General features: G+C 34.0%; 1 protein-coding gene across 1 annotated transcript in view; it reads right to left on the reverse strand.

Annotated features, from left to right (window-relative positions):
* Nucleotides 1–27,901, reverse strand: part of LOC131855473 (heterogeneous nuclear ribonucleoprotein L) — a 528,919-nt gene that overhangs the window by 374,700 nt on the left and 126,318 nt on the right. The window contains exon 2 of the mRNA XM_059206751.1: nucleotides 17,429–17,542. Within this exon, the coding sequence (XP_059062734.1) occupies nucleotides 17,429–17,542 (114 nt within the window). The remainder of the gene's footprint in view (nucleotides 1–17,428; nucleotides 17,543–27,901) is intronic.

Here is a 27,901-nt window from a genome sequence, read left to right on the forward strand (position 1 = left end):
CTACATGCATATGAATATAAATACGGTACATATACCAAAAAACCACTTTTTACAATTCTTGTCTGTCTGTCTGTCTGTCGGTCTGTTTGTTCCGGCTAATCTCTGAAATGGCTGGACCTATTTTAACGAGTCTATTTTTGGCAGGTAGCTGATGTAATAAGGAGTAAATTAGGCTACTTTTATTTTGAAAGATTCTTTTATATTAGAAAAATAAAATTAAACTCCACGCGGACGAAGTCGCAGGAACAGCTAGTAAATAATAAAAATGAATTATTTTAGATTAGGTATATACTAGTACTAGCTTTTGCCAGCAGCTTCGCTCGCATTAATTTATCCCCTTAGGGGTAGAATTTATCAAAATCCTTTCTTGGCCGATGCCTACGTCATAACATCTACCTGCATGCCAAATTTCAGCCCGATCCGTCCAGTGGTTTGGGCTGTGCATTGATAGATCACTACGTCAGTCACCTTTGAGTTATATATATCCCATCAAAAACATAAATGTGAAATGATAGCCGAGTTTAATATTATGATATATGCCTTGATTGTTGACTTCTACAACAAAAGAGGTGAGATCTAAATGGGTGCCAAGTTCAATGGTCTGTCCTGAAATGTATTTATAACAATATAAAATATCATTTCTTATAACTTAGGATAATATAATGTAGCCTAAGATCTGACTAATGAAAATATTAATAAAATTACATAAAAACAGCCCTGTCATTTTATAACTATTTTCATATTTCTCTACGACCCATCCCCCACAATTGGGGCGTAATCAAACTTCCCTCAAAAGTTCCCCCAACACGAATTCAACCCCTCGTGACAAAGTTGTACACACAAAATATGTGGACTTTATTGAAGTCGGTAAGGATTATTTGATTGGCTCCTTATTCCTGGAAACTTTAGCAATTCCATCAATGATACCACATAGTGCCTCAAGGGTTCACGCCTATAAGTCCAAAATGGGGTACTCAGACCAGAATAGAAATACAATAGAAATAATTAAATATTGGAGACTACTACAGATGTCTCAGTTAATTGTACAGTTTATACCTATTTCAGAGACTAGCTCCTCACAGTATATCGATTATAATAATAAATTTAAGCACCTTATTATAAACATACTACATGTATTCTTGCCATAAAAAAAAACAATATTATAGTAATTGAAATACAATTACTTTATTACTTATTTTCAAAATTCCGCGTTCAGTACATATTATTAATATAGTTAAATAGGTTTTAATACGAATAATTTTATGGTAAATAAAAGTATTTACCTCTCTCGACTTTCGATTAGGTTGCATTAGCTGTGGTCATGAGCTGACTGGAGTAACAGTGAATGTAAAATGTTGATAAGTATAAAATTATTAATATAGTTAAACTGGTTTTAACATCAATAATTTTATGGTAAATAAAGGTATTTACCACTCTCGGCTTTCGATTAGGTTGCATTAGCTGTGGTCATGAGCTGACTGGAGTAACAGTGAATGTCAAATGTTGATAAGTATAAAATTATTAATATAGTTAAACTGGTTTTAACATCAATAATTTTATGGTAAATAAAAGTATTTACCACTCTCGGCTTTCGATTAGGTTGCATTAGCTGTGGTCATAAGCTGACTGGAGTAACAGTGAATGTCAAATGTTGATAGGTAATAATACCTGCTCTGAATACTATGACTCATTTATTTTGTTACTCAAGTAACTATTTATTTATATCAACTTTGCTATTTGGCAGTTTGTATTCAAGCAAAATTCTTAAAAAAAAAATCCTGAACAACATTTATTTAGAAGCAACACTCGCAAGTTTCCTGCTCATGCTTGTGACGGGTCTGCGTTCCAAATGAGTGGTAGAATAAAAAATATGATTATGCAAAAGTGATTATATTAAATTTATTTATATAAACATTATTTAGATTTCTATTTCTAGAATATAATACAGTTATAATATAAGCAACACTACAAGTTTTGCACCAGTCATTACCCACTCAATACCACCTATGCTACTGTCAAGAGATCTATTCTAGTGGTAAATCCACTTGCTCACTTTGTCTCTAAATTATAATATGAATGCCATTGTCATTGAATTGCCATGCTCAATTTGCCAGAAAAAAAAATTCAAATGTGTTATAAAATATTTTCTTTATATAAAATTGAAGAATTTATAAATGATAATAATGTTTTTGTAGAAAATATCTAACTTAAAATTCATAACGCTGACAATGTTATCTGATTGAACAGAGATTAAGTGCGTAGCGGTTTCTATGTTGATTGTCGCTTGCCTAATCCTTGTTGTTAATTAAATATAAGTAAATCAATATTTATTTAAAAGAGCAACACACAAGTTTCTTGCTCATTCTTCTTGTGATGCGTCTGCATTCCGAATGAGCGGTAGAATAAAAAAACTTGACTATTCAAAAGTTCTTATATTAAGTTTATTTAAATAAAGATTATTTCTATTTCTAATGTATTACATGCAATAAAGAATATATTAAACATTTATTTAAAAGAGTAGGTTTCCAACACGCATCTCTCCTGATCATTCTTCTTGTGATGAATCTGCTTTCGCAAAAAGTGGTAGAATGCAAAAATATAAAATGAAATTTTATTGCATAAAATGATTGTAGCATACATTGAGTGTGATATTTTGAATCAGAGCAGATTTAGTCATTTCTGACATGCAACAGACAATTGTCTGATTATTCAAAGTGCTTATATTAAGTTTATTTATATAAACATTAAATAATTTATATTTCTACAATAGTAGTTACAAACAATAACACTAAACGGCCGTGTCCACGATTATTTTCATGCGGCCGTTTTCAATTTAAGGCCGGCACAAGTTTCAAGTGGTACAAGTTATTATTGGATTACGTCCGGAAAGTTTGGCTTTAGTTTTATTACTGTCTCACTGTGGTTTATTTGATTTGCTCCACCGGTCCCGTACCCACACTACTATGTTATTACAACTTTAACGTTTTGATAACTTACTCTCATCAAATCAGAAATCATTTATTCATGTAGAACATTGTAGTTGCTTATGAACGTCAAGTTTTTTGTATTAATATTTATTTTTTATCCTATAGTTTTATGTAGGTCAGGCTACAGATGCAATTGAGAAGAACACAAGTAAGTATCGTTTTATTTGTGTTGAGTTCCCGATATATAAATACTGCCGAAATATCGGGAACTCAAAAATAAAACGTGGTTAATTTTTTTTTTGTATAACACAGGGGACAAACGTGCATGCGGCTCACCTGATGGTAAGTGATTACCGCCGCCCATGAGCACCCGCAACACCAGGGGAATTGCAAGTACGTTGTCGGCCTTTTAAAAAGGAATAAGCTCTTTTCTTGAAGGTTTCAATATCGTATCGGTTCGGAAATACCATTGCTGGAAGGTGATTCCACAATGTGGTTGTGCGAGGCAAAAAGTTTCTAGAAAACCGTGCTGTGGAAGACCGCCATTCATCCAGATGATCAGGATGGTATTTCAGTTTCTGGCGGGTGGTACGGTGTTGAAACTCAGCAGCTGGTATTAATCCGAACAATTCCTCAGAACACTCCCCGTGATATATGCGGTAGAAGATGCACAGAGATGCAATATCTCGTGATTTACTAATTATACTTATAAATAATGACCGCGTGAAACTTAAAACAGAACACAAGTAACTCAACTAAATTTCTTTTTCCAGTTCACTGTACAGATTCAATTGAGAAGAACTGGCAAGGTCTTCAACTGTATTTCTTTTTTTTAAAAGCCAGTTTATTTACATTGTATTCCTATGTAGTTTTTTTAGAAGCCATCTTATTCATATGTATACTATATAGGTATCTATGTCTAACATTAAAAGAAAATCTCGTGCATGAACAACTATTGTCATACACCTGTACTGGTTTGACGGACTGATTTTAACCAATGGTCACACAGTAGTCTAAAATCAACCGTTATTAATTTAATAATCAGTAAGACTATAGATAATCAATATTACCAAAAAAAAATTATAACCACTACAAATAACATTCCATTAATTTGCGAATACTTTTTCTAAAAATCTAAAATCCCTTCACACCCCACCTCTAGCTAGAAACATATCACACCACACACCCCCTAAGCCACAATTGTCACAATTTATGTTTTATTGTCACAGCGCCCGCCACCGCACCGCGACCGTTTTGTCACAATATTGTTACTTGGATATGTTTCTCTTTGTATTTTATCCTTTTACTGCCCCAGTTTCCTTATTTGTTGCTACTGCTGTTGCTTATTGTGATCCCACTTCTGTAAAGGCAGCCAATTCAAAGTCTAATTTTTTACCTGCCAATCGTATCGTTGAGGAGGGAAGGTTATTGTTAGTACTGTGGACTGATGAAGCCGTCAAGATTAAATTTATTTGTAAAACATGCGTGAATACTTAAAGAAATGTTATATATAGAACGTATTTGTCCGGCCTGTTTAGCCTAGATGGCATATTTATTTATTCATAACAATAATTATTGTGTCGAATTTCAAAGTACAAAATTAAATCTAAATCTAAAATAACAATGTCAAAATAATAATACCAATAACAATAAAATCAGTAATAGTAATAATAATAATAAACCAATAATAATTTCCAAATTGAGCCACAGTAACGGTCATTCATCAAAAATTCGTCTACAGAGTAAAAGCATTTTTTTAATAAATATTTTTTAAGTTTAATTTTCAAATTGTTTTTATAAATTGCATCTTTTAAATCACTATGCAATCTATTAAATAGTTACAGACTGATAACGTGGAAAATAACATATAAAATAATCAAATGCTATAAAAATTTAAATGTTAAAGACAATTGTTTTAAATTTAATTGAATCATTATTTATACGTATAATTAGTAAAAATCACTTACCACGTTTCATTTTGATTGAGTTTTCGATATTTCGGCAGTGTCTCAACCATGATAACGGATAATTTGGTTAAAACTAAAATATCGGTAACACAATATAAATAAATAAAACGTGGTTTTAGACATGTGTCGGCGTGGTGGGCCGGGTCATTGGGGTCCCTAAAATATGGTCGGGCGCAGTGATGACTGGCTCATACTCGTGATAAAGTGCTGCTTGTAGGGACTGGTCTGCTCTAACTGCTCTCACTACGATTGATTTACTCCTATTTAGTTGCTTAACCAATTAGAAAAATATTTAATACTCAACTGATTTAACTATTTGAGTATTTCCACTCACTTCACTAACAATATAATATAACAATATTATTGCTTAGGTTGTCTCGATGAGTTGCTTTTCATGCTGACCGTGGTGCTTGCCGTTCATGTATATATGTTGGTGGTATATATATTCTTGTGCTGAATTGAATTAGTGTTAATTGGTAGTTTGTATTCACACACTTCAACTTAAAACATAAAGTAACAATATAATTATTTAAAAGAGCAACACGCAGTCTTGCTCGTTCTTCTTGTGATGATACAGCTTTCCGAATGAGCGGTAGATTAAAAAAAATATGATGTCTATTCAAAAGTGCTTCAATGTAAGTTTACTTGAATAAATGATTTTCTATTCTATTCTATTGGACCCCGTCCATCGATCGGAGGGGAAACTGGTAGACCACTATTTCCCATTAGTAACAATCATCGGCCTGTCACGTGACATTACTCTGGCCGTACGTAACTTAATCGATTTATGCCTTCTAATTCAAGGTTCAATTTGTCATACCAACTTTTGGGAAGCCGCAGGGAACTTAACGTGTCATGGCGTCTTAATGACTCTCCCGGATCACTCAATCACCACCGAATTATCGGATGATTGAAATTCGGTTTCCAGTAACGGATGGACTATGTTTTTGTAAATAGAACTAACTTAAATCTATTATGTATAAAATAAACATGACATAATAATCACTAAAACAACAGGCACCAATTCCTTAGTGCAGTATTTACAATATATTTAAAACAGTACTACAGATGCTGTACAGTTTTCGACTTAAACTCCAAGTTTACTCCTATTGAATTCTCGGTGAGGTTAGCACACGTTGTAAATACATACATACGGGTGTTTTCTATGCATATTATAATACATATAAAACACCCAATACAAACAATCATACTAGAAAATACAAATGTATCAACCCCTAATTTATCCCCTTAGGGGTGGAATTTATCAAAATACTTTCTTAGCGGATGCCTACGTCATAACATTCATGAATATTTATTAAGATTAGGTTTTATTTGTTTTGCATATACATCCATAATGTACATAGAAAATACCTAGGCTGATACAAACAGTCATACACACGAATACAAATGCTTGCACCCTGCGAGGAATCGAACTCGCAACCATCGGATGTAAAACCGTGTGGTAAACCACTGAAACCGTCTATCATACATTCCATATATCAGTTTAAACTACAGTAATAGTTACTGAAACTGCCTGAAATAGGCACTGACCATTATCGGACAATGTCGGACAATAGTCCCTGTAGCCATTTAACAAAACATTACAGGACATTCAACACGACATTCATTAATACAAATACTTGCACCGCGCCAGGATTCGAACCCGCGAGCATCACAAGATCAGTTGTTCTCAGAGGCCGTCTATCATACATTCCATATATCAGTTTAAACTACAGTAATAGTTACTGAAACTGCCTGAAATAGGCACTGACCATTATCGGACAATGTCGGACAATATCGGACAATAGTCACCGAAACCACTTACAAAGCGTTACAGGATATTCAACACAACATTCATTAATACAAATGTTTGCACCGCGCCAGGAATCAAACCCGCAGGCATCAGAAGGTCAGTTGTGCTAAACCGATAAATCACAGAAGCCGTCTATCATACATTCCATATATAACTTTAAACTACAGTAATAGTTACTGAAACAGCCTGAAATAGGCACTGACCATTATCGGACAATGTCGGACAATATCGGACAATAGTCACCGAATCCATTTACCAAAGCGTTACAGGACAATCAACACGAATGACATGGTGCGGTTTACCACACTACAATTCGCCACACCGTCCGTACACTATATCTAAATAGCCCATTACAACATATAACATCTAGGGCTGTTCAAATACACATTAAAACTTCACATACAAGCCAGTCCTATATTATATACACGTGGACGGTATTAATTACTAGCTATGCACATTTCGCACAAACATTTATTCAAATAAACTTACTTTGAGCACTTTTGAATAGTCACAGTTAGTCTTCTTTTAATCTACCGCTCAATAGGAAAGCTGTCTCATCACAAGAAGATCGAGCAAGAAATCTGTGTTGCTCTCTTATTCACGTATGTATTCACGCATTTCGACTTACGAAATGCGTGAATACAAACTACCAACTAGCACTAATTTATTAGTATCAAATATTAAATCTATACATATAAATAATCTGTTTGTAACACTGAAATAATAGTTTTTTACTACATACATATATAGGGTACACCAAAATGATATTTATCATTTTTGTCTGTCTGTCTATCGGTCTATTTGTTCCGGCTAATCTCTGAAATGGCTGGACCGATTTTGACGGGACTTTTTTGGCAGGCAGCTGATGTAATAAGGAGTAACTTAGGCTATTTTTATTTTAGAATACTTCTTTCGTTTTAGAAAAAATAAAGTTAAATTCCACGCGGACGAAGTCGCGGGAACAGCTAGTATACAATAAGATTAAATCAGTCGTAGTGATCAGAGCAGACCAGTCCCTACAAGCAGCACGTTTTTGAAATTCTATTATTGTTAGGCTATAAAATTAATTACCTATATGTATAATTAAACTGAAGCCTACCAACGAAATAAATCTTGCAAAGTTGTTTGGCAGTTGAAATCATTGAGAGTGAGATACTTACGCCGAAGACTTACAAAGTCTGTCTACCTCGCTAAAATAATAATAGATTGTAGATACACGACAAAGTTTACTCGTGTTTAAAATCTATTACAGACCGACCGATATGACGATATAAATTAAAATAAATAAAATAAAAAAAAATAAAAAAAAGTCTTTTGCTTTTGCTTATTACAAAATTATGGTGTTAGTAACTTAGAAATATATATTTATCACTACTTGTTAATTTATAATTATTCAAGTATTTTACAAAAATTCTCATCTCCCCTCTTAAGGAGAGGAGATGGCAACTTACCCCCGGCAGAAGCACAGTCGGCCGGGGTTCAGGGCCCCAAGGAGAGAAACCGGCGTATAATGCGGGCAGAATCTAAGAGCACCGCTTTCTGCATCTTTCCCGAGAGTGAGCCGCCTCGGAATCCCAACCGTCCGAGATGTTGTTCCAGACTGGTTGGAATAAGACCGTAAGTATTTTTATTATTATTTACTATACATAGTTATTATTATTTATCTATTTGTTACTAATATGTATTTGTATATTTACATATATTTAGTTACCAAGAACCCCACTTTGGGTAAAGACGATATATATAATAGCAAAACTGAGTGAAACATTAAATTAATGCACCAAAGACTCCGTAATTGCCTCCGCATTTCCAAAGACAAAGCGTACAATTATAATGCCTTATATAAATTCAAATCAGACACTCCATCCGTCGCCGGCAATATCGCACGAAGAAGAAGTAATATAATAGAATTAATTCACATTTAGTGGAAACGGAGAAAAAAGCGATCGCCGGGAAAATATCAAAGTCGAATGAAAGTTATGTGAGACATCGGGAAGCCGAGTTTAATGGTCTAGTATGGAGAAAGTTTGCCAATAGCACACATGTTATGAAGTTGGACGACAGGATGAGAATTGTTCTTTAAAAAGTCGTTATACGATCAATACTATGAAATAATAATGTAAGAAGCACTAATAAATGATGACGAGTTAGGCTTTGAAGCCGGCTACCGTAAGGGAAACCCCAAGTAGAGCCCGTGACTTGTGACACGAGTGTATGTTTAAAAGGCCCTTTTAGAATGCATTAACACTCACCTTCACTACTTGCAGCTTCCCCTCAGGCCCAACTAAGACCGGGATAAACCCATTTCTAATACAATTCACTTTAGTATTCAAAACACAACCGGCACGCTCTGCGCTCGTCGACTGAATGCCGTGGCCCACCCAACGAAAGAGGATTATTCAACTACCGACCTACCTATTTATAGACCAAAGTCAGTGTGGTAGATTGGTCTATAAATACTAGATGGCGTTATTTACAATATTCGTAATAATCTTTACATTGGGTACTTCTTAGTACTAAAAACAAACTACCTTCTTTTAATATATTTTTAAAATATCGGATTTTTCTACAATATCGATGTGAACTCTAACAATAATAACATTGGATAATTCACACCGCAATCTAGTCCCAAAGTAAGCATTACTGTACTAATCAAATCGCAGAAATACCTACATAGTATAAAAATCTTGGCCTATCTACAACTGCAGTAATTTTTATGCTACAGTCTGTTTTTTTAATCTCGGAGACAATTTTGACATTACGGGGTTTTTGCAATTTTTAATTAGGGTATTTTAATTTACTAAATAAATAATATGTGGGTGTTTGTTTATAAAACGTTTTATCATAAAATCAGCTAAAATTAATAAAGTATAGGTATACTGTACCAAAATTGTGAAAAATATATTATTTTTCACAAATGTAAAAATAATATATTTTTCACTTAAGTGGTGTCAATAAAAAACAGACTACTGATCGTGTAGCTAAAGCTGCATCACCGGGTTCCTACCAGTTTCGTATGGGCAGGGAGAGAAACACGAGCCGTGAAGGTGAGTGTTGACGTACATACGTCGGCATGGGACACCTTGTAGTGTATATTGAACTTCATTTTCCGCAATCAGTCTCTCTGTTAGGGAAAGTACTCTGCTACCAAAATGTTAGGGAATTTACTATGTATATATATAGGGAAAAATAGGTGGAAGCGTCTGTCTCGTACCTGTATGGTTCTGCGGATTTCTTGGGTTTCAGGGTCTCGAAGGTATCTTCGCTAGCTTTCCAGTTTCACAGTAGGTTTAACACAGTTCTAATTTATTTTAATTCACAACACAATGCACGCGCGCGTCAAGGCCGCTGTACGGTCAGTTCAGTACTAGGTAAGGAAGGGGAAGGGAACGCGCGGGAACAGAAACTAACGGGCTCTAATATAATAATCTGTGCTTACGATGTTACAGGGTAGATTTTGAACACTCTCATTTGGGCCATAACGGCCCAAAAACGGCGTGAAAAATGGGACACCTTAAACCTACACCCGGGTCACAAGTCCCGGGAACTGTTCGGAGTTACCCTCTTTGGGACATCTAAAACCTACACCCGGGTCCATATCCCGGGAACTGTTCGGAGTTTCCCACTTTGCCATTGTATAGACCCGGCGACCGCACGGTGATGTTTTCCACAAGAAAATGTGTTATTTTTTTAAATTCATTTTTACAAAGGCCAAAATAGGTGGAAGATATAATATACAGAATCTTACAAAATAATAATACTAATCTAAGGACAATTCACACAGCGCCATCTAGACCCAAGTTAAGCTAAAGTTTGTGTTATGGGTACTAGATAACTTAGATATTTTTTTTGTAAATACACACATATATACATAGTAAACATCCTGACCGATAGAAACAATTATACTCATGTTTTTGCCGTGCGAGGAATCGAACCCGCGACCATCGGAATTAAGACGGTGTGCTAAACCACTGGACCACCGAGGCCATGGAAAATGTTTCCAAAATATATTCTCCGGTGAACGTTTATAAAAATGACAAAGCATTCCATTCCTTTTGTTTGGGATCTATTTTTCACGGATCTGTCGCGTACATTTTCTTTCCAAGTCTTATCGTATTTTTTTATATAAAATTTTCTTCATTGAAATACAGAAAAAAACGTAAAATAACGTTGCATTTTCACAGTAATTTAACATTATACGGGTTACATTTCTTATTTTGTTTCAGCTTATTTCATAGCCCAAAATATTTTTTTAAATTGTAGCCTATGTGTTATTCTTACGTATAAGCTAAGCTATATTACCGTAAAGTTTCATCAAAATAGATTCAGTTGTTTTTGCGTGAAAGAGTAACAAACACCCATCCATACTCACATACTTTCGCATTTATGATATTACTAATATTCTTGGATGGATCTTTGGATGATAAGATCGTGGTTCTTAAATTATAAATGGATGTTTGTTAATCTTTTACGTAAACAATACTTAATGGATCTTGATGATACTTTACTAATAATATAATAATAATCTCAGGACAATTCACACAGCGCCATCTAGACCCAAGTTAAGCTAGCTAAAGCTTGTATTATGGGTCCTAGACAACTGATACAAATACACAGATAATTTTTCTTTCGTAAATACATACATATTATACATAGAAAATACCCAGACCGATACAAACAATCATACTCATGAATACAAATGTTTGTGCCGTGCGAGGAATCGAACCCGCGACCATCGGTCGTAAAGCGGTAGACTAGACCGCTAGACCACCGAGGTCGTCAATAATAACATTAATATAGCTTATAATAAGAGATAGGCTATAATTTAATAACATATTATGTAAATTTGGCGAAATATTGTAGTAGTTTTATTTTATTTATGTATAGATAATGAAAAAAAGACTTGGAAAAATAACATAAAACAGAAAAGAAAGAAAGTAACAAAACAAGAATGTAATATAAAAAAACTATAAATTTAAATACAATTTTAGAATATAAAACGTTTCTTCATTAGCCAGTTACAACAAATATAATAAAAAAAGTCAAGAAGTGTGATGCAGACGAATTCATTTTTTCGATAAAAAGTTTTATTTTGATTTTTTTATGTGGCATAAAAAATACTCACACCCTTAAATTTTTCACGTACTATCACCGACTCCTATTTTTTAATTGGGATATTAATATATAGGGCAAAGCAACGTTTGCCGGGTTAGTATATAATTATGTAGAATATGTGGAAAGGTTTATGCGTTTTATTTCAAATATAGTTTTATTTTTAAATAAACAATTGAAGGAGTTGACAGAACGACGTGAGACGGTGTAAAGACGATTTTATTATCCCACATACATACATACATATATATATATATATCTCCTGTACAATACAATACTCACGTGCCTACGTGGTCGGCAATAATCATTGAATTGCAAGCTAGGACCCCGTTCAAGATAAAAGCCCAGCAAAGTTCCTTATCCGATTACAGAGGACCAAAGACATCCCTCCACAACGAGTATTACGTCTTCGAGATACGCACAGGGTTGCCAGGTCTTTAAAAAAAAACATCAAATAAAGAATAAAAATCTTTCTTTCTTATTCCCTTTTTACTCTTTTAGTAATATACTAGCTGTTCCCGCGATTATATCCGCGTGTAATTTATCTTTATTTTTTTTTAAATAAAGGAATTTTTCTAAAATAAAGTAGCCTAAGTTACTCCTTATTGCATCAGCTACCTGCCAAAAATGGTCCCGTCAAAGTCGATCCAGCCATTTCAGAGATTAGCCGGAACAAACAGACAGACAGACAAAAATTGTAAAAAAAAATATTTTGGTATATGTACGGTATTTATATTCATATGCATGTAGTAAAAAACTGTCATTTCAATATTACAAACAGACACTCCAATTTTATTTATATGTATAGATTACACTGAACTCGTATTTTAGTCATTTAGCGTTATGTGAACCCATCTAATGACTGTTCAATCATTTCAATCATTACTACGTTACGTTTCCGTAATTATGGAATTTATATAAACATGCATTAATTATTGAATTTATATATTGCATATAAATATGCAATACAATAATTTAATTATGGTTTCAACACATCACTACTTTCATTAAAACAATGCTCAATACTGAACGACACCGACACAATATCGGACATGTGACAACCCTGGACGCACCACTCCAAACATTCTAACACGGGCTGGTATTTTCAGAACGTAATAACAACTTGCAAACAATGCACAAAGGCGGAATACAATTTTAAGTTTACATGTCGAGCGTATATCACATTTCACGCCCTATGAAGCCCCAGTGAGTCAGCGGCGGGGGTTGGGATGCGGTCACTTATTCTCGCTGTAGCGATTTTGGATGCCAAATGTCACGAATAGTAAAGATGTTCAGATTTCGCAGATTATTAAGCTTAATAACCATATAGCATAAATTAGGTTTTTCACAAAATTGTATTAAAAAATATTTATAACACTAGAAATATCATATAGAGTAAATTTGTTCAATTGGTTTCGATTGTAATTGGGTACGGATAGAACGGGGTTTTGGGTTCCAAAATTATATAACAACTAGCTTTTGCCCGCGGCTTCGCTCGCCGTTCTTAGGGGTGGAATTTATCAAAATCCTTTCTTAGGAGATGCCAACATCATAGAAGCTTTATGCATGTAATAATGCTCAGCCCGATCGGTTTAAAATTGGCAAAGTTTCATATAAACTTTCATCCCTTATTTTATTCCTTTGGGGGTAGAATTAATCAAAATTTTTTCTTAGCGGATACCTACATCATAACATCTACCTGCATGTCAAATTTCAGGCCGATCCGTCCAGTGGTTTGGGCTCTGCGTTGATAGATCACTACGTCAGTCACATTTGAGTTATATATATTTAGATACTAGAAATACCATATTAGAGTAAATTTGTTCAACAGAGATCTATTAATTATTACGACGAAAGAATATTGGTTTCGACGGTAATTAGGTACAGGTAGAACGGGGTAATGGGTTCGAAATTTATATAACAATTTAGATGGAATCAACAAAATTCAAACTAGATCAGATCAGTACTAAAGTTAAAAAAAAACTTAGTAAATTATTTTATGTCTGTATAAATTGAGGTATCTAAAAATCTGAGATATATCTTGCCAACAAACTGTGTTGCAGTTTAGCGAGTCATTGAATAAAAATAAATGTTTGTGCACCAGTAATGTAATGTAGTATCAGTATTAAATAAAATAAAAAAAATAAAAAAATACACATTATCATGGAAACAAAATTAAATTAAATGACTTTCAAAACATTGGTGAAACCGGTACGATCATACTGCGATCACTTTGTAAAAAGTCGTCTTTCGTTCAGTGATGCTGTAAAGATCAGCTGCGGCCAACAGCATTAGAATATTAAAAAAAAGCCCTAGTACTGTTCATGTATATACGAGTATATAGGCGACGTAACTAATAATAATAGTCTCAGGACAATTCACACAGCGCCATCTACACCTAAGTTAAGCTAGCTTAATCTTGTGTTATTGGTACTAGATAACTGATACAAACACATAGATTTTTTTCGAAAATACATATATAATATACATAATAAACACCCAGATAGATACAAACAATACTCATGAATACAAATGATTGTGCCGTGCGAGGAATCGAACCCGCGAACTGTTCTCTCTCCGCGCATCTCAGATCGCGCCCACTACACCCATCTCAGCATTCGGACTGGCCGTATGACACATTATATCCGTAGATAGAGTTCTATCGACCGTGCTATTGGAGTTAGCACTTCTTTTGTAACACTGGCTGACTACATTTCAACTTCAGACTTGGCTATCAGACGGCAGATAGACACAGATGAAGTCCCATCAAGCGTGCTATTTGGCTTTACAGTTTTATATCGGAATTTTCCATTTCTTTTATGGACGATATCCAATATTTGATACCTACCTAAGTGGAGCACAGAACAGATTTTTAAGCAAAACTTTTCATTTATAAAAGTCTAATTCGTATTTTAAAATATTTTTCAAAATTTCGAATGCATTACCAGATCATCTGTAAGAGATTGCTTTAGGCTATAAGGTCGCATTTTGTTTAGCATATTTATATGAAGTTCTTTTTTTTCTGTAAATATTTTCTCCGGATAATAAACATTGCATATCATTATTATAATTTTTTTTAATAATTCTAAGACAAAAGCATTCTAAATTCAAAAATATTTTCGAAATGAAATTTGAATTCTAAACAATATTTATAAATTACAAAAAACCAGTGCTGTGTGATGTTTTTTTTATCCAAGGTGTAATTTTTTTCATGTGAAAATAACAGTACTTTTTTCCAAAATATGTACTATTAACTTTAGAAATTGTGTTTATGACGTTACCATTTTTAAAACACCATAAAAATACCCAAAATAGATACGTAAGATATATAACAAAAATGTTAAGCTTAGTATTATTAACTTTAGAAATCAATCTATTTTTATACAAAGCTACTTAAATATTTACATATGAGTTTTATGAGTATATTTTAACTAAATAAACACAATAACAAAACCGTTTGCGTACGAGATAAATGGGGATCCATTTGTAGGGGTTAGAGCAAGCTCTCCCTGGGGCACTTGATTAATAAGATTGAATCTGCTTACGTTTGACTTCACTCACACGCCATAAAAACAAATAAGACCTCGGTGGTGTAGGTTTACCACATAACTTATGATGGGGTTCGATTCCCGCAGAATATAAACTTTTGTGATCATTTATATGACGATTTGTATTGATCTGTACCTTATATACATACGTGTCTCTTTGTCTGCCTATATATGTACAAAAAAAAAGAAAAATAAATATTAGGGGTGGACAACCCTTATCAACTAGGAGTATGAAAAATAGATAGTAGCCGCTTCTCAGACATACTGAATATGCATATAAAATTTCATCAGTCAAGTCGTTTCGGATGAGTATGGTAACTAACACTGTGACACGAGAATTTTATATATATATATAAGAGAAAGATTATGTTACTGTTACATCTGTAATATTAATAATATTATAAACGCGAAGTTTGTAAAGATGGATGTTTGTTACTCTTTCACGCAAAAACTACTAAACGGATTTTTTAAAACTTTACAGTATATATAGTTATGAATCAGACTAACACAGGCTATATTTTATATTGAAACTAGTTGAAAGAAAGAAAGAAAGAAAGAAAGAAAGAAAGAAAGAAAGAAAGAAAGAAAGAAAGAAAGAAAGAAAGAAAGAAAGAAAGAAAGAAAGAAAGAAAGAAAGAAAGAAAGAAAGAAAGAAAATATTTTATTCATATTTATGCCCGCGACTTCGTTTGTAAGGAATAGAGGGCGAATGAGAAATTTCCATTTCATCCCCTATTTATTTTACCCCCTAAGGGTAAATAACTTTGAATGTCATATTGATAGTCAAAAGCATAAAAAATAAGTTTTAAGCCTCTAGCTTTAAAAATGACGAATAGAACGTTTCATCTCCCATTTCAACCCCTTACAACCCTTCTTCGTACTAAAAAGTAGTCTGTGTCCTTTCTCAGGGTCTGTACTATCTGTATACCAAATATTATTTAAATCAGTGCAGTAGTTTTGGCGTGAAAGCGAGACAGACAGACAGAGAGTTAGTTTCGCATTTATAATATTAGTAAGAAGTAAGGATTTAACGTGACGGTGAAACCGCAGGCACAGGTAGTAACTAATAATTCTCTACAATACATTTTAAATTACAATTTAGTTATTACATTACCACGAAGCTAATGTTCCATATATATAACAAGCTAACATCACATCTGCCAGCCAACCTGTTGCATGCAAACCAAGTCCGAGCTATTTCGAAATGGATTTTGTTTGCTTCTATACTAGTATTTATTTCTATATTTTCATTATATGCCAGCTGATTTATAGCTCTATCAGTCAGCTGTAAATTGATTAATTTGTAATTAATATAATATATATGAAATTGATAGTTTATATATGTTTAGCCTACATGTTTTAACAGCTTACCCAATCCAATAAACCACAATTTGTAGATAAGTCCTTACTAATATAATAAATGTGAAAGTAGATATGTTTGTTACGCTTTCACACAAAAACTACTGAACCGATCATCATGTAATTTTGTACACATGTTCTTGGAGATATTAAAATAAACATAGGATACTTTTTATTAAAAAAAAAACAAATATTTATTATGAAAAAAATAATAAGATATCAACTTTTTGTTACAAAGCATATTCAATCATGTATATTTCAATGATCTCCGATACTTAATGGATTCAATGGGAGCGAAGCCGCGGGTATAAGCTAGTCATTATTATGAACAACATATACACATTAAACATTTAATTTATGCATTAACAAATATGTACAACATTAAAAAAAAAATACGAGCTGACTTTCTTGTCAGTTCTACTCATCTCGAAATCATTCCGAACTGACGGTAGATTTGACATATCATAAGAGTCTGTAATAGACCTACATGAATAAAGATAATTTGAATATGAATTTGAACGCGAAAGTTTGTGAGTATGGATGAATGTTTGTTACTCTTTTACGCAATAACTACCAAACGGATTTTAAATAAACTTTGCAGTAGTATAGAACATACCTATTAGTATTTATTCGTACTTATTGTTGATTGGCAATTTTCTCTTCAATTCCGTTATAATACAGTATATATTTCGTTGTACTTACCACAGTGATGGGATATGCCGGGTTTATGATGGTGTAGAGTAGTATGTGGTTGGGCCGCGCTGGTAGTTCGCGCTTGCGCCGCGGCTCACCAGCCATATAATTGTTGCCATTACTCTGTTAACAATAGAAATATTCACATTAAAGATATTATAATTAATATATTACTACACCGATTTAATTAATATTCGTCAATCAACGGGGTCAAGCAACGTTGGCACCGGTCATTTTCAGGATGGGTGACCGAGTCATACCTCGACCGTTTCAATCATTGAATGCGATCGCTAGATAACTACTAAAGAATGTTTTTATACTACGATGGTGACAAACAAGCACTCGACCTATCTGATGGTAAACGGTTACCGCCACCTAGGGGTGTCACGTACGCGTTACCGACTCTTGAGAAACCTTAATAAAACTTTCTTGAAAAACCCCATGCTTTAGTCTCTCGAGAAAACCTCGGCAGGTAACTCATTCTACAATCTAGTAAAAAAAGAGCTCCTATGAAACCGCACTGTCCGAGACCACATAGGTTCTAGCGTGTGAGATAGCAAAAGATAGCCGTAGGCATCATACCAACAAATTCTTCAGAACACAATGCGTAATATAATATACTTATACAAAAATATAATTGCACGTGTCATTTATTTATATTTACGTAACGACTTAAATAAAAGTTTCAAGCTTTAAAAATGACGATTCTTCCATACAACCTTGCATATCCCCTTTCAACCCCTTACAACCCTTTTTTCGCATTAAAAAGTAGCCTATGTCCTTTCTCAGGGTCTAGACTATATATGTACTACATTTCATTGTAATCGGTTCAGTAGTTTTGGATTGAAAGCGAGACAGACAGTTACTCGCATTACGAATATTAGAAGGATATATTCAAACGTCCAAAGGACACACGCTTCAATTTTATTCACAACAAAAACTTACTTTTCCTTTTATTACTGACTCCGTCAGAAATCTCAACAATAAAGTACTGAGTAATGCGTACACAAATAGACCGACATTAGACTATCGTCATACAATAAATCAAAATAAACGTACGGCCGCTGCAATTAAACGTCCGTGCGCCGACCGATAAATCAGCGTGAAGTTGCCGTGTTAAACGCGTCACAGTATCATTTACAGGCAGTAGTGCGATTTTTTTTTAATATATATCGAATCGATTTAGGTGTTATTTTGCGGAAGTCCATTTCACTACATGATAGATTTCTATTATTTTGTTTAATTCCGCTACAATTAACATGTGTGAGACTACGAATATTCGAACTCTATTCAACGTCTGATGATGCATCGTTCAGAGGCGAAACACATGTCGCGATATGGGTGTAGACTCAGTAACGGTCGGAACTTGATCGCCATTAGAGAAGGTCGTAACGGTGGTCAAGTTTCCACACCGAATATTTGCAGTCTCACATGCTAATTGTAGCGGAATTAAACAAAATAATATAATTCCATCAAGTAGTGATTTTTTTTTGTTGGGTGCTGCTTGTGGGGACTGGTCTGTTCGGATTACGAACACTGATTTGACTTTTGTCTTTGCTATAGCATATGCTGGTGGTCACTCAACTTGTTCTTAATAAACGGCTAAAACGTTTTAACTTGATAATGATTTTTTATTTGATTTGAAGTAAAAATGAGATAAGAAAGAAGTAGATGATGATGATGAAGCTAAAAAAGTTTCATAATTCGTATCATACTCTCTACAGAAATATTCGACAAAAATATATGTACTTCGTTTTGCACATAGTTTTTTAAATCAACGCAAATCATTCAAAATTCAATATCAAAATATGAATACAATTTCTCAAACGCAAAGACTCAAGACACTTTACCTGAAATGCTGTCACAAAAGGTACTTTTCCCAATAAATCCACCAATTCACGTAAAATTGCACATGAAAATGTATTCAAATACAATTGAATTGAAACACTGCAATTGTCAGAGGCTGCGAACACGCGTGTGTGTACACTGCGACAGGCCGAGGTGTCTCCGTTCGAGTGTCGAGTCATTCATTTGCTTGACTTGTTTTGAGTGCTGCTTGTTGTGATCTTGTTTCCACTCCGTCACTATTTGCACACTGAAGTTTAATATCTATTTCTTGATATATTTCTTGCGAAATGATCATTATAACCCTTTATGGCATATTATTTTTAATTTATTATGTTCGCATCCATTTACTCGACTTGTTTTGAGTGCTGCTTGTTGTGATCTTGTTCCCACTCTGTCACTATTTGCACACTGAATTTAATAATATACACATGGTCCTTAATATCTATTTCTTGCGAAATGATCATTATAACCCTTTATGGCATATTATTTTTAATTTATTATGTTCGCATCATTTTCGACATCCATGGCTGACTGCTAGAAATAACGGCGTACGGAGTAACTCCGCCAAAGGCAGTATTACCTTTTGTTTTATGTGCAATTGTAATAGAAATTGTGTCTACCTGTCTGTTTTTATACTTGCTACCTAAAAAGGAATTTAAATTATTTTTGTGTCTTTTGTTCTTGCTTATCTTTAAAACTGCTAGACCGATTTTGACGGGACCCGTCACTGGTAGATAGCTAATTTTATAAGGATAAACATAACTCTACTTACAATTTTTTTAAATACCTATTACTGTCGCAAAATGTAGTGTTCCCAATAAATCCATCAATTCACGTAACATTCCACACAAAATAGAATACAAATACAATTGCATTGAAGCACTGCAGTTGTCAGAGGCTGCGTACACGCGTGTGTGTACACTGCGACAGGCCGAGGTGTCTCCGGGCGAGTGTCGAGTCATTCATTTACTGTACTTGTTTTGAGTGCTGCTTGTTGTGATCTTGTTTCCACTCCGTCACTATTTGCACACTGAAGTTTAATATCTATTTCTTGATATATTTCTGTGAATTGATCATTATAACCCTTTATGGCATATTATTTTAATTTATTCTTTGCATCATTCTCGACACTTATGGCTGACTGCTAGAATTAATGTTTTGCGTTATAAATAAAATAGAGCAAAAATTAAATTCGCAGACAAAGTCGCGGGTACCAGCTGGTTATTAGCAAAAGTCACTGGTTCCGAAAGTTTCCAATTTTCCCACACCCTGAACCTGCCTCCCCCCCCCCCTCTTAAAACCAGTATTGCCAGTGTACGCCGCGAATGTAAGACAGACGAGAGAGCGTTGTAAATGCGTACACTTGGGCAGAATTAATTGCAACAAACAATTAGTTATAATGCCGAGCAAACGTAATAAGGCGACGCTGTATGAATATTCATCATCGTGAATCCAAGACACCGCTTCGGGTATTCTCTGGTGCGAATCACGAGCGAACGCAGCAAAAAAATAAAAATGTTACATCACAGAACCTACCTGCAACAATCTCATCATCGTGAATACAAGACACCGCTCTGGGTACACTTTGGTGCAAATCACGAGCGATTGTAACTAAAAAAAAATAAAAATGTTACATCATAGAACCTACCTGCAACAATCACATCGTCGGGAATACAAGACACCGCTCTGGTTACACTCTGGTGCAAATCACGAGCGAATGTACTAAAAAAAATATAAATGTTACATCATAGAACCTGCAACAATGACATCATCATGAATACAAGACACCGCTCTGGGTACGCTCTGTTGCAAATCACGAGCTATTGCAGCTAGAAAAAAAATTTACATCACAGAATCTACCTGCTACAATCTCGATAATCCATTCTAATATTAGATAATTAGATAAACTATACTTTATATGTAACATACAGTAAAAAAAGGAAGGGTTGTTAGTAAAACATTTCGACTTGTAAATGGAAACTCGCAGAGATTATTCAAAAGAGCAATACATAAGTTTCTTGCACGTTCTTCTTGTGATGAGACAGATTTCCGAATGAGCGGTATATTAAAAAAAAATATTATGACTATTCAAAATTGCTTAAATTAAATTTGTTTGAATAAAGGATTTTCTATTCTATTCTACTATATTCTAATGTGACTAATGACCCCATTGGCAGCAAAGTACAATATCAGATCGACCACCATGCAGTTCCTTCCATTAAGAAATATGATAATACTACTATGCGCGAGGTTTCACCCATGTAAATATACGTATATAATATATTGTGAAAGTTTCATTAAAATCCATTCAGCATTTTGCGTGAAAGTGTAATAAACAACCAGCCATTCATCCATCCACACTAAAAACTTCCGTGTTTGTAATATTAGTAAGCAACAGTAAAAGCTTATAACTTGCGCCAATAAGGAAGCAATTATTAAAATGTAAAATATCGATTACAATAAGTAATTACGTAACTGGTTCAAATCGGTAGCTTATTTCAACCGCACTGGTCTAAAAACACTGTTTTACACTACTCGTATAATGTACTAGCTGTAATGTATATATATATATATATATAATAATACTCGTATAATGTACTAGCTGTACCCACGACGGCCTGAGCCGAGGTTCGAACCCTAGCGGTGCCCTCAGACTAAAGTCGTATCCGTCAGGCAGGAGTTGGCCTTCAGCCGCTCCATAAGTCCTTCCGCGGGATTGGAGTGCCATCTGCACTCGCCCCTAACATCCGGTGAAGCTGTAAAGGCCAGCTACGGCCAACAGCATTAGAGTAGTCCGAAAAAAAAACTAGTTGTACCCGCGACTTCGTCCGCGTGGAATTTAACTTTATTTTTCCAAAACAAAAGTAGCTTAAGTTACTCCTTATTACATCAGCTACCTGCCAAAAAAAGTCCCGTCAAAATCGATCCAGCCATTTCAGATATTAGCCGGAACAAACAGAAAGACAGACAAAAATTGTAAAAAAAATATTTTGGTGTATGTACCGTATTTATATTCATATGCTTGTAGTAAAAAAACAATTATTTCAATATTACAAACAGACACTCTAATTTATTTATATGTATAGATATCGGAATGAGTATCCTAAATTAATAGGATTATGATTTTTGCAAGAAATCATTTTATTTAAATAAAAAAAAAAATAGATAAAAATAAATAGAAAAAAAAATTAAGATAAAACAATCACTATATAGCAGTCCACGAAGAAGAGAGTGGTGACCATTGCCTTTTCACAATCATTCCTTTCCATTCACTTTTTCATTTCCATTCATTCATACTCTTTCGTTTCATTCATTCATACCGCCAAGTTTAAAATCCTACATGTATAAAATAACAGAATTTAATTTTAACTAGTAATCCGTCACGAGTCATGCAATACAAAACTTTATATTTCATTACTTGTTCTGTACTATAACAATTATATGTAAAACACACGTGTATTATATAAACATAGGTATGGACTGGTCAGCTCTAATCACTACGACTGATTTAACCTTATTGTGTATTTAATATTTGACCCTAATTAGTGCTAGTTGGTAGTTTGTACTCACACGTTTCGACTTAAAAATGTAAAGTTAAAATAGTTTTAACATTTAATAATAATGATTTCAGGACAATTCACACAGCGCCATCTAGACCCAAGTTAAGCTATGGGTACTAGATAACTGATATAAATACATCACCTTTTTTTTCTCGGGGAAATCCGTCATGGTGACCCTCCCGTTACCTCTGGAACGGACTGCCGGACTCCTTCCTAAAACCCCAAAGTGTACCTTACCACTTAATGCCAAAGCTACTGGTGTACACGAGAATGCTTCCGCAGCTCCGACGGCTAATCACCTCAGCTGGATTCTTCTCATCTCGAAATTATTCCTAACTGACGGTAGATTTGACATACCATAAGAGTCTGTAATAGACCTACATGAATAAAGATATTTTGAATACGAGCTGAGTTTTTGTCAGTTCTTCTCACCTCGAAATCATTTCGAACTGATGGTAGATTTGACATACCATAAGAGTCTGTAATAGACCTACATGAATAAAGATATTTTGAATACGAGCTGAGTTTTTGTCAGTTCTTCTCACCTCGAAATCATTTCGAACTGATGGTAGATTTGACATACCATAAGAGTCTGTAATAGACCTACATGAATAAAGATATTTTGAATACGAGCTGAGTTTTTGTCAGTTCTTCTCACCTCGAAATCATTCTGAACTGACGGTAGATTTGACATACCATAAGAGTCTGTAATAGACCTACATGAATAAAGATATTTTCAACTTGAATTTGAATTAACAGTCTGCCGACTGTAATTTGTGACATGAGTGAAAAGTATTACCTAATTTAAATAAAACTATTATCCAACTAAATGTTATGGCAGTTGTTGGCAAAGTTACACGCTGATTGCAGACGTATGCTAAAATAGTCGTTTTACAATGTGACGACATTTTTACTATTGGACCACAGTGTAGACAACACTACGCAGTAGTTGAAGTACGAACAGACTTACGAAGTATATATACATATATATTTATATTGAAACGTTGTATTTATACACACTGTATGCATATTTGACGACCTCGGTGGTCTAGCGGTCTAGCACACCGCTTTACGTCCGATGGTCGCGGGTTCGATTCCTCGCACGGTGCAAATATTCGTATTAAAAAAAAACAACGTATTTATATCTATTATCTAGCATAAGCTCTACATACCATGGGACTAGATAACGTAGTGTTTATTTATATTTATTTATTTATATGTATATACTGAAATTATTTGAACGATTACTTGGTTCTGTTATATAAATTAATAAATTATTAATTTTAGTATCTAAATAAGATTAAATCAGAAACTAATCTGTTGATAGGTACTTAACATTATTAATGTATGTATGTATATTTAACTGTATCTCTTTATTTCCCAAAAGATTGACTCGAAGAGAATGCTATAGCATTCCATTTGTACCTTATTTTATTGGTCTATAAAACATATAAATAAATAAACAAACATTTTTACAGTGCTCATACTGAATTCGGTTTGAAATTAGTCAGATATATAGCAACGGTCGATAGACCACATAAAGATATCATAGGAAATCTCACGTGGGTACAGCGCCCAAGTGATCTTTCTGTGACACATAAAATTCGTAAATTATCGTTTACTGTCAAAAGAAACATATGTCTTCTTTAATAATCCCATCGCAACTAATTTATAGAATCTAGAATTACTCTATAGATTTGTTTAAATAAGCAAATTTTTTTTAAGATATCTTAATCTTTTCTGATTTCACGACTCATTTTTATTCTCATAAAAAGATTGCTTGGGCGATTACACCACTCACTTCTGTACTTTATTACTCTGTAAATTATATTCCTTGTTGAATAAAGCCTTCTTAAATAATATATATTCTTCATTGCATTTTGAAATACAGTAGTTAATTTCAGTATATACAAAGTGAGCTTAATAAAGATTTTTAAGCTTAATGTTTTGTTTGGAATTACTTCCTCTCTCTTAATCGTTCACTCACTGCTGAGGATCGCGACTCAATACTATCTCGTCGCCCCTCCGATCGGTCCCCCAATTCGTTCGGGGATCGATTATTAGCCTGAGCTGAGAGTCGAACCCCTAGCGGTGACCTCAGACTAAAGTCGTATCCGTCAGGCGGGAGTTAGCCTTCAGCCACTTCATAACACCTTCCTTTGGTTTGGAGTGCCATCTGCACTCGCCCCCTATCGTCCGGTGAAGCTGTAAAGGCCAGCTGCGGCCAAAAGCATTAGAGTAGTCCGAAAAAAAAAACTAACTTGTCGACCAGCTGTCGCTATTGTGTTTCTAGTTACACTACTGTTTGTATATTTGTCTGTGACTTGAGTAGTACAAATTGGTGACGCATTGAAATAGTTTTAACAACTTTTATGTGATCGGACAGTAACACTCAGACAGTGGTCCTCCAGGTTGTAAAATAACGATAATTAGAATTGGAAAAATATCGAAAACTGATAACCGTTTGTTTTTTACAACGAAGCAGCTGTTACTCGAGGTATTGTTTCCATATGAGAAGTTATGTCTTCTCTACAGACTACATCGTGTGATTTTCAAGAAGGGTATATTAAGGTTTCTTTAGTTTTAGGATCGCGGACTTGACGTTATATATAATGGATATTGTGATTCAAGAGGAAGGTTTATATGTATAATACACGCATGTTATAGTATAGAGCAAGTCGACAAATTCAAAGATTTATAATGCATTTCACGTCTCAGTTTTATTCTCATGAAGAGATGGCTCGGGCGATTACACTCCCTTCTGTACTTTACTGCTCTGTAAATTATATTCCTAGTTCAATAAGGAATTATTTAATAGTAAATATTATTTATTGCAAATACTGTAGTTAATTTCATAATATACGAAGTGAGCTTAATAAAGATTTTTAATATCAAAGATTTGTTTGTAGTTACACTACTGTTTATATATTTGTCTGTGACTTGAGTAGTACACATTGGTGACGCATTGAAATAGTTTTAACAACTTTTATGTGAGCGGACAGTAACAGTCAGACAGTGGTCCTCCACGTTGTAAAATAACGATAATTAGAATTGGAAAAATATCGAAAACTGATAACCGTTTGTTTTTTACAACGAAGCAGCTGTTACTCGAGGTATTGTTTCCATATGAGAAGTTATGTTATCTCTAGAGACTGAGACAGCGTGGTTTTTAAGAAGGGTATATTAAGGTTAAAAAAGATCAATAACATGATATGTTTATAAATAGTTAGTAAGTGCATGTAATATTCTTGTCATTTTAGGAAATAAAAGGCTTTTTTATTTTTTTTATTTTATTTATTTTATTTATATTAAGGTTACTTTAGGTTCGGCACGTGATACGCCTGTTTCAGGTGTCTATAGGGCCGTTGGCTACCGTTTACCGTCAGATGGTCCGTAAGCTTTATCGCCACCAATGTTGACCACATCCCAACTATATATAAAAATGTCAATTCAGCTACTTAAAACAAAACAATTAACTGTAATAATTATGTCGTTTATAGTTTTATTACAGTCGTCTCAACATTCTCGGGAAAATACATTTAGTTGCCATTGAAACGAAAGAAGTTTTATTACAAGACAACTGAGAATTATTAGCACACTAGTTATGCCCGCGGTTTCATTCGCGTTAAATTTTAATACAAAATATAAGCTATGTGTTATTCTGATGTATAAGCTATATTTATGTAAAGTTTTATCAAAATCTGTTCAGTAGCATTTGTGTGAAAGTGTAATAAACATGCATCCATACACACAAACATTCTTCAAATTCAAATTCAATTCAAATTCAAAATATCTTTATTCATGTAGGTCTATTACAGACTCTTATGATATGTCAAATCTACCGTCAGTTCGGAATGATTTCGAGATGAGAAGAACTGACAAGAAACTCAGCTCTTATTTTTTTTTAATGTTGTACATATTTACAATAATACTATTTCATTTAAATTCAAATTTGGGAGAATAGAGTGACCACCAGCATATGCTATATAAAAAAAATCAAAAAATCTAATCAGTGTTCGCAACCTGAACAGACCAGTCCCCACAAGCAGCACCCGTTCACGAGTATGACGGATGAGCCAGCCATCATTGCACTCAACCATATTAGAGGGAGCACATCGACCCGGCCCACCACGCCGCCACAAGTTTGAACTTTATAGCGAGCATGACTGTTTCAAGTTACTCCACTACGTCATTTATATTATTTACAGCATAACACCAACCAATCACAGTTTTCACCCTCTCATTCTCGTTTATATCTATATATATAAGATTAAACAAAACCTAACATTCCCATCTTAAGTGGAGACACCTAAACGAAAGTAACTGTCTGTCTGTCCGCCTCGCTTTCACGCCAAATCTACTAAACAGATTCTACAGTGAATCATCAACAAACCGTTATAACAAACAAACAGACAAGAACACACATCACACATCGTAAAGGAAACATAAAAATACATTTCAATATTTAACATGTAATATTTATATCTGAATGTTCTCGACGCTGACTGTTATATTTAGTGGTTAAGATCGATGGCCACGATAACATCATTTTTATAATATAAAAGACAAGCTTTTATCAATTCGAGGAGTGACAAATATATAGACATTATACTATCAACGAGTGCTCGAATAAACTGTTTTTTCTATTATATTAGGATGGGATAACATAAATTTTTCTTCATAATAACTACTTTAGCGTAAGCATCAAATATCTAAAAGATATAGTCATATATATTCACGACCGTAATCTTAAATAGGGTAATCAGAGAAAGAAAGAAAAATATTTATTCAGTGCTTTTTATTTATAATAGAAATAAAAACCAACAAAAGATAAAATAATTATCCTTGGACATTAATAAAAAGACATCTAGTCTCACGGTAAGCAGAGCTTGTGTTCCGGGTAATGTAATCCTAAATAAGGTATCCAGAGACGTCGATTAGTTAGGTAGATTTACAACGGATTTTGAAGCCGTTTTTTTAATAGATAGAGTGATTCAAGAGGAAGGTTTAGGTATATATATAATTAGCTGATCCCACGACGTCGTCCACGTGGAAAAGTCCCGTCAAAATTGGT

This window comes from Achroia grisella, unplaced genomic scaffold, assembly GCF_030625045.1.
Source record: "Achroia grisella isolate CSIRO2021 unplaced genomic scaffold, CSIRO_AGI_Agris_v1 utg1433, whole genome shotgun sequence".
NCBI classification, from domain to species: domain Eukaryota; kingdom Metazoa; phylum Arthropoda; class Insecta; order Lepidoptera; family Pyralidae; genus Achroia; species Achroia grisella.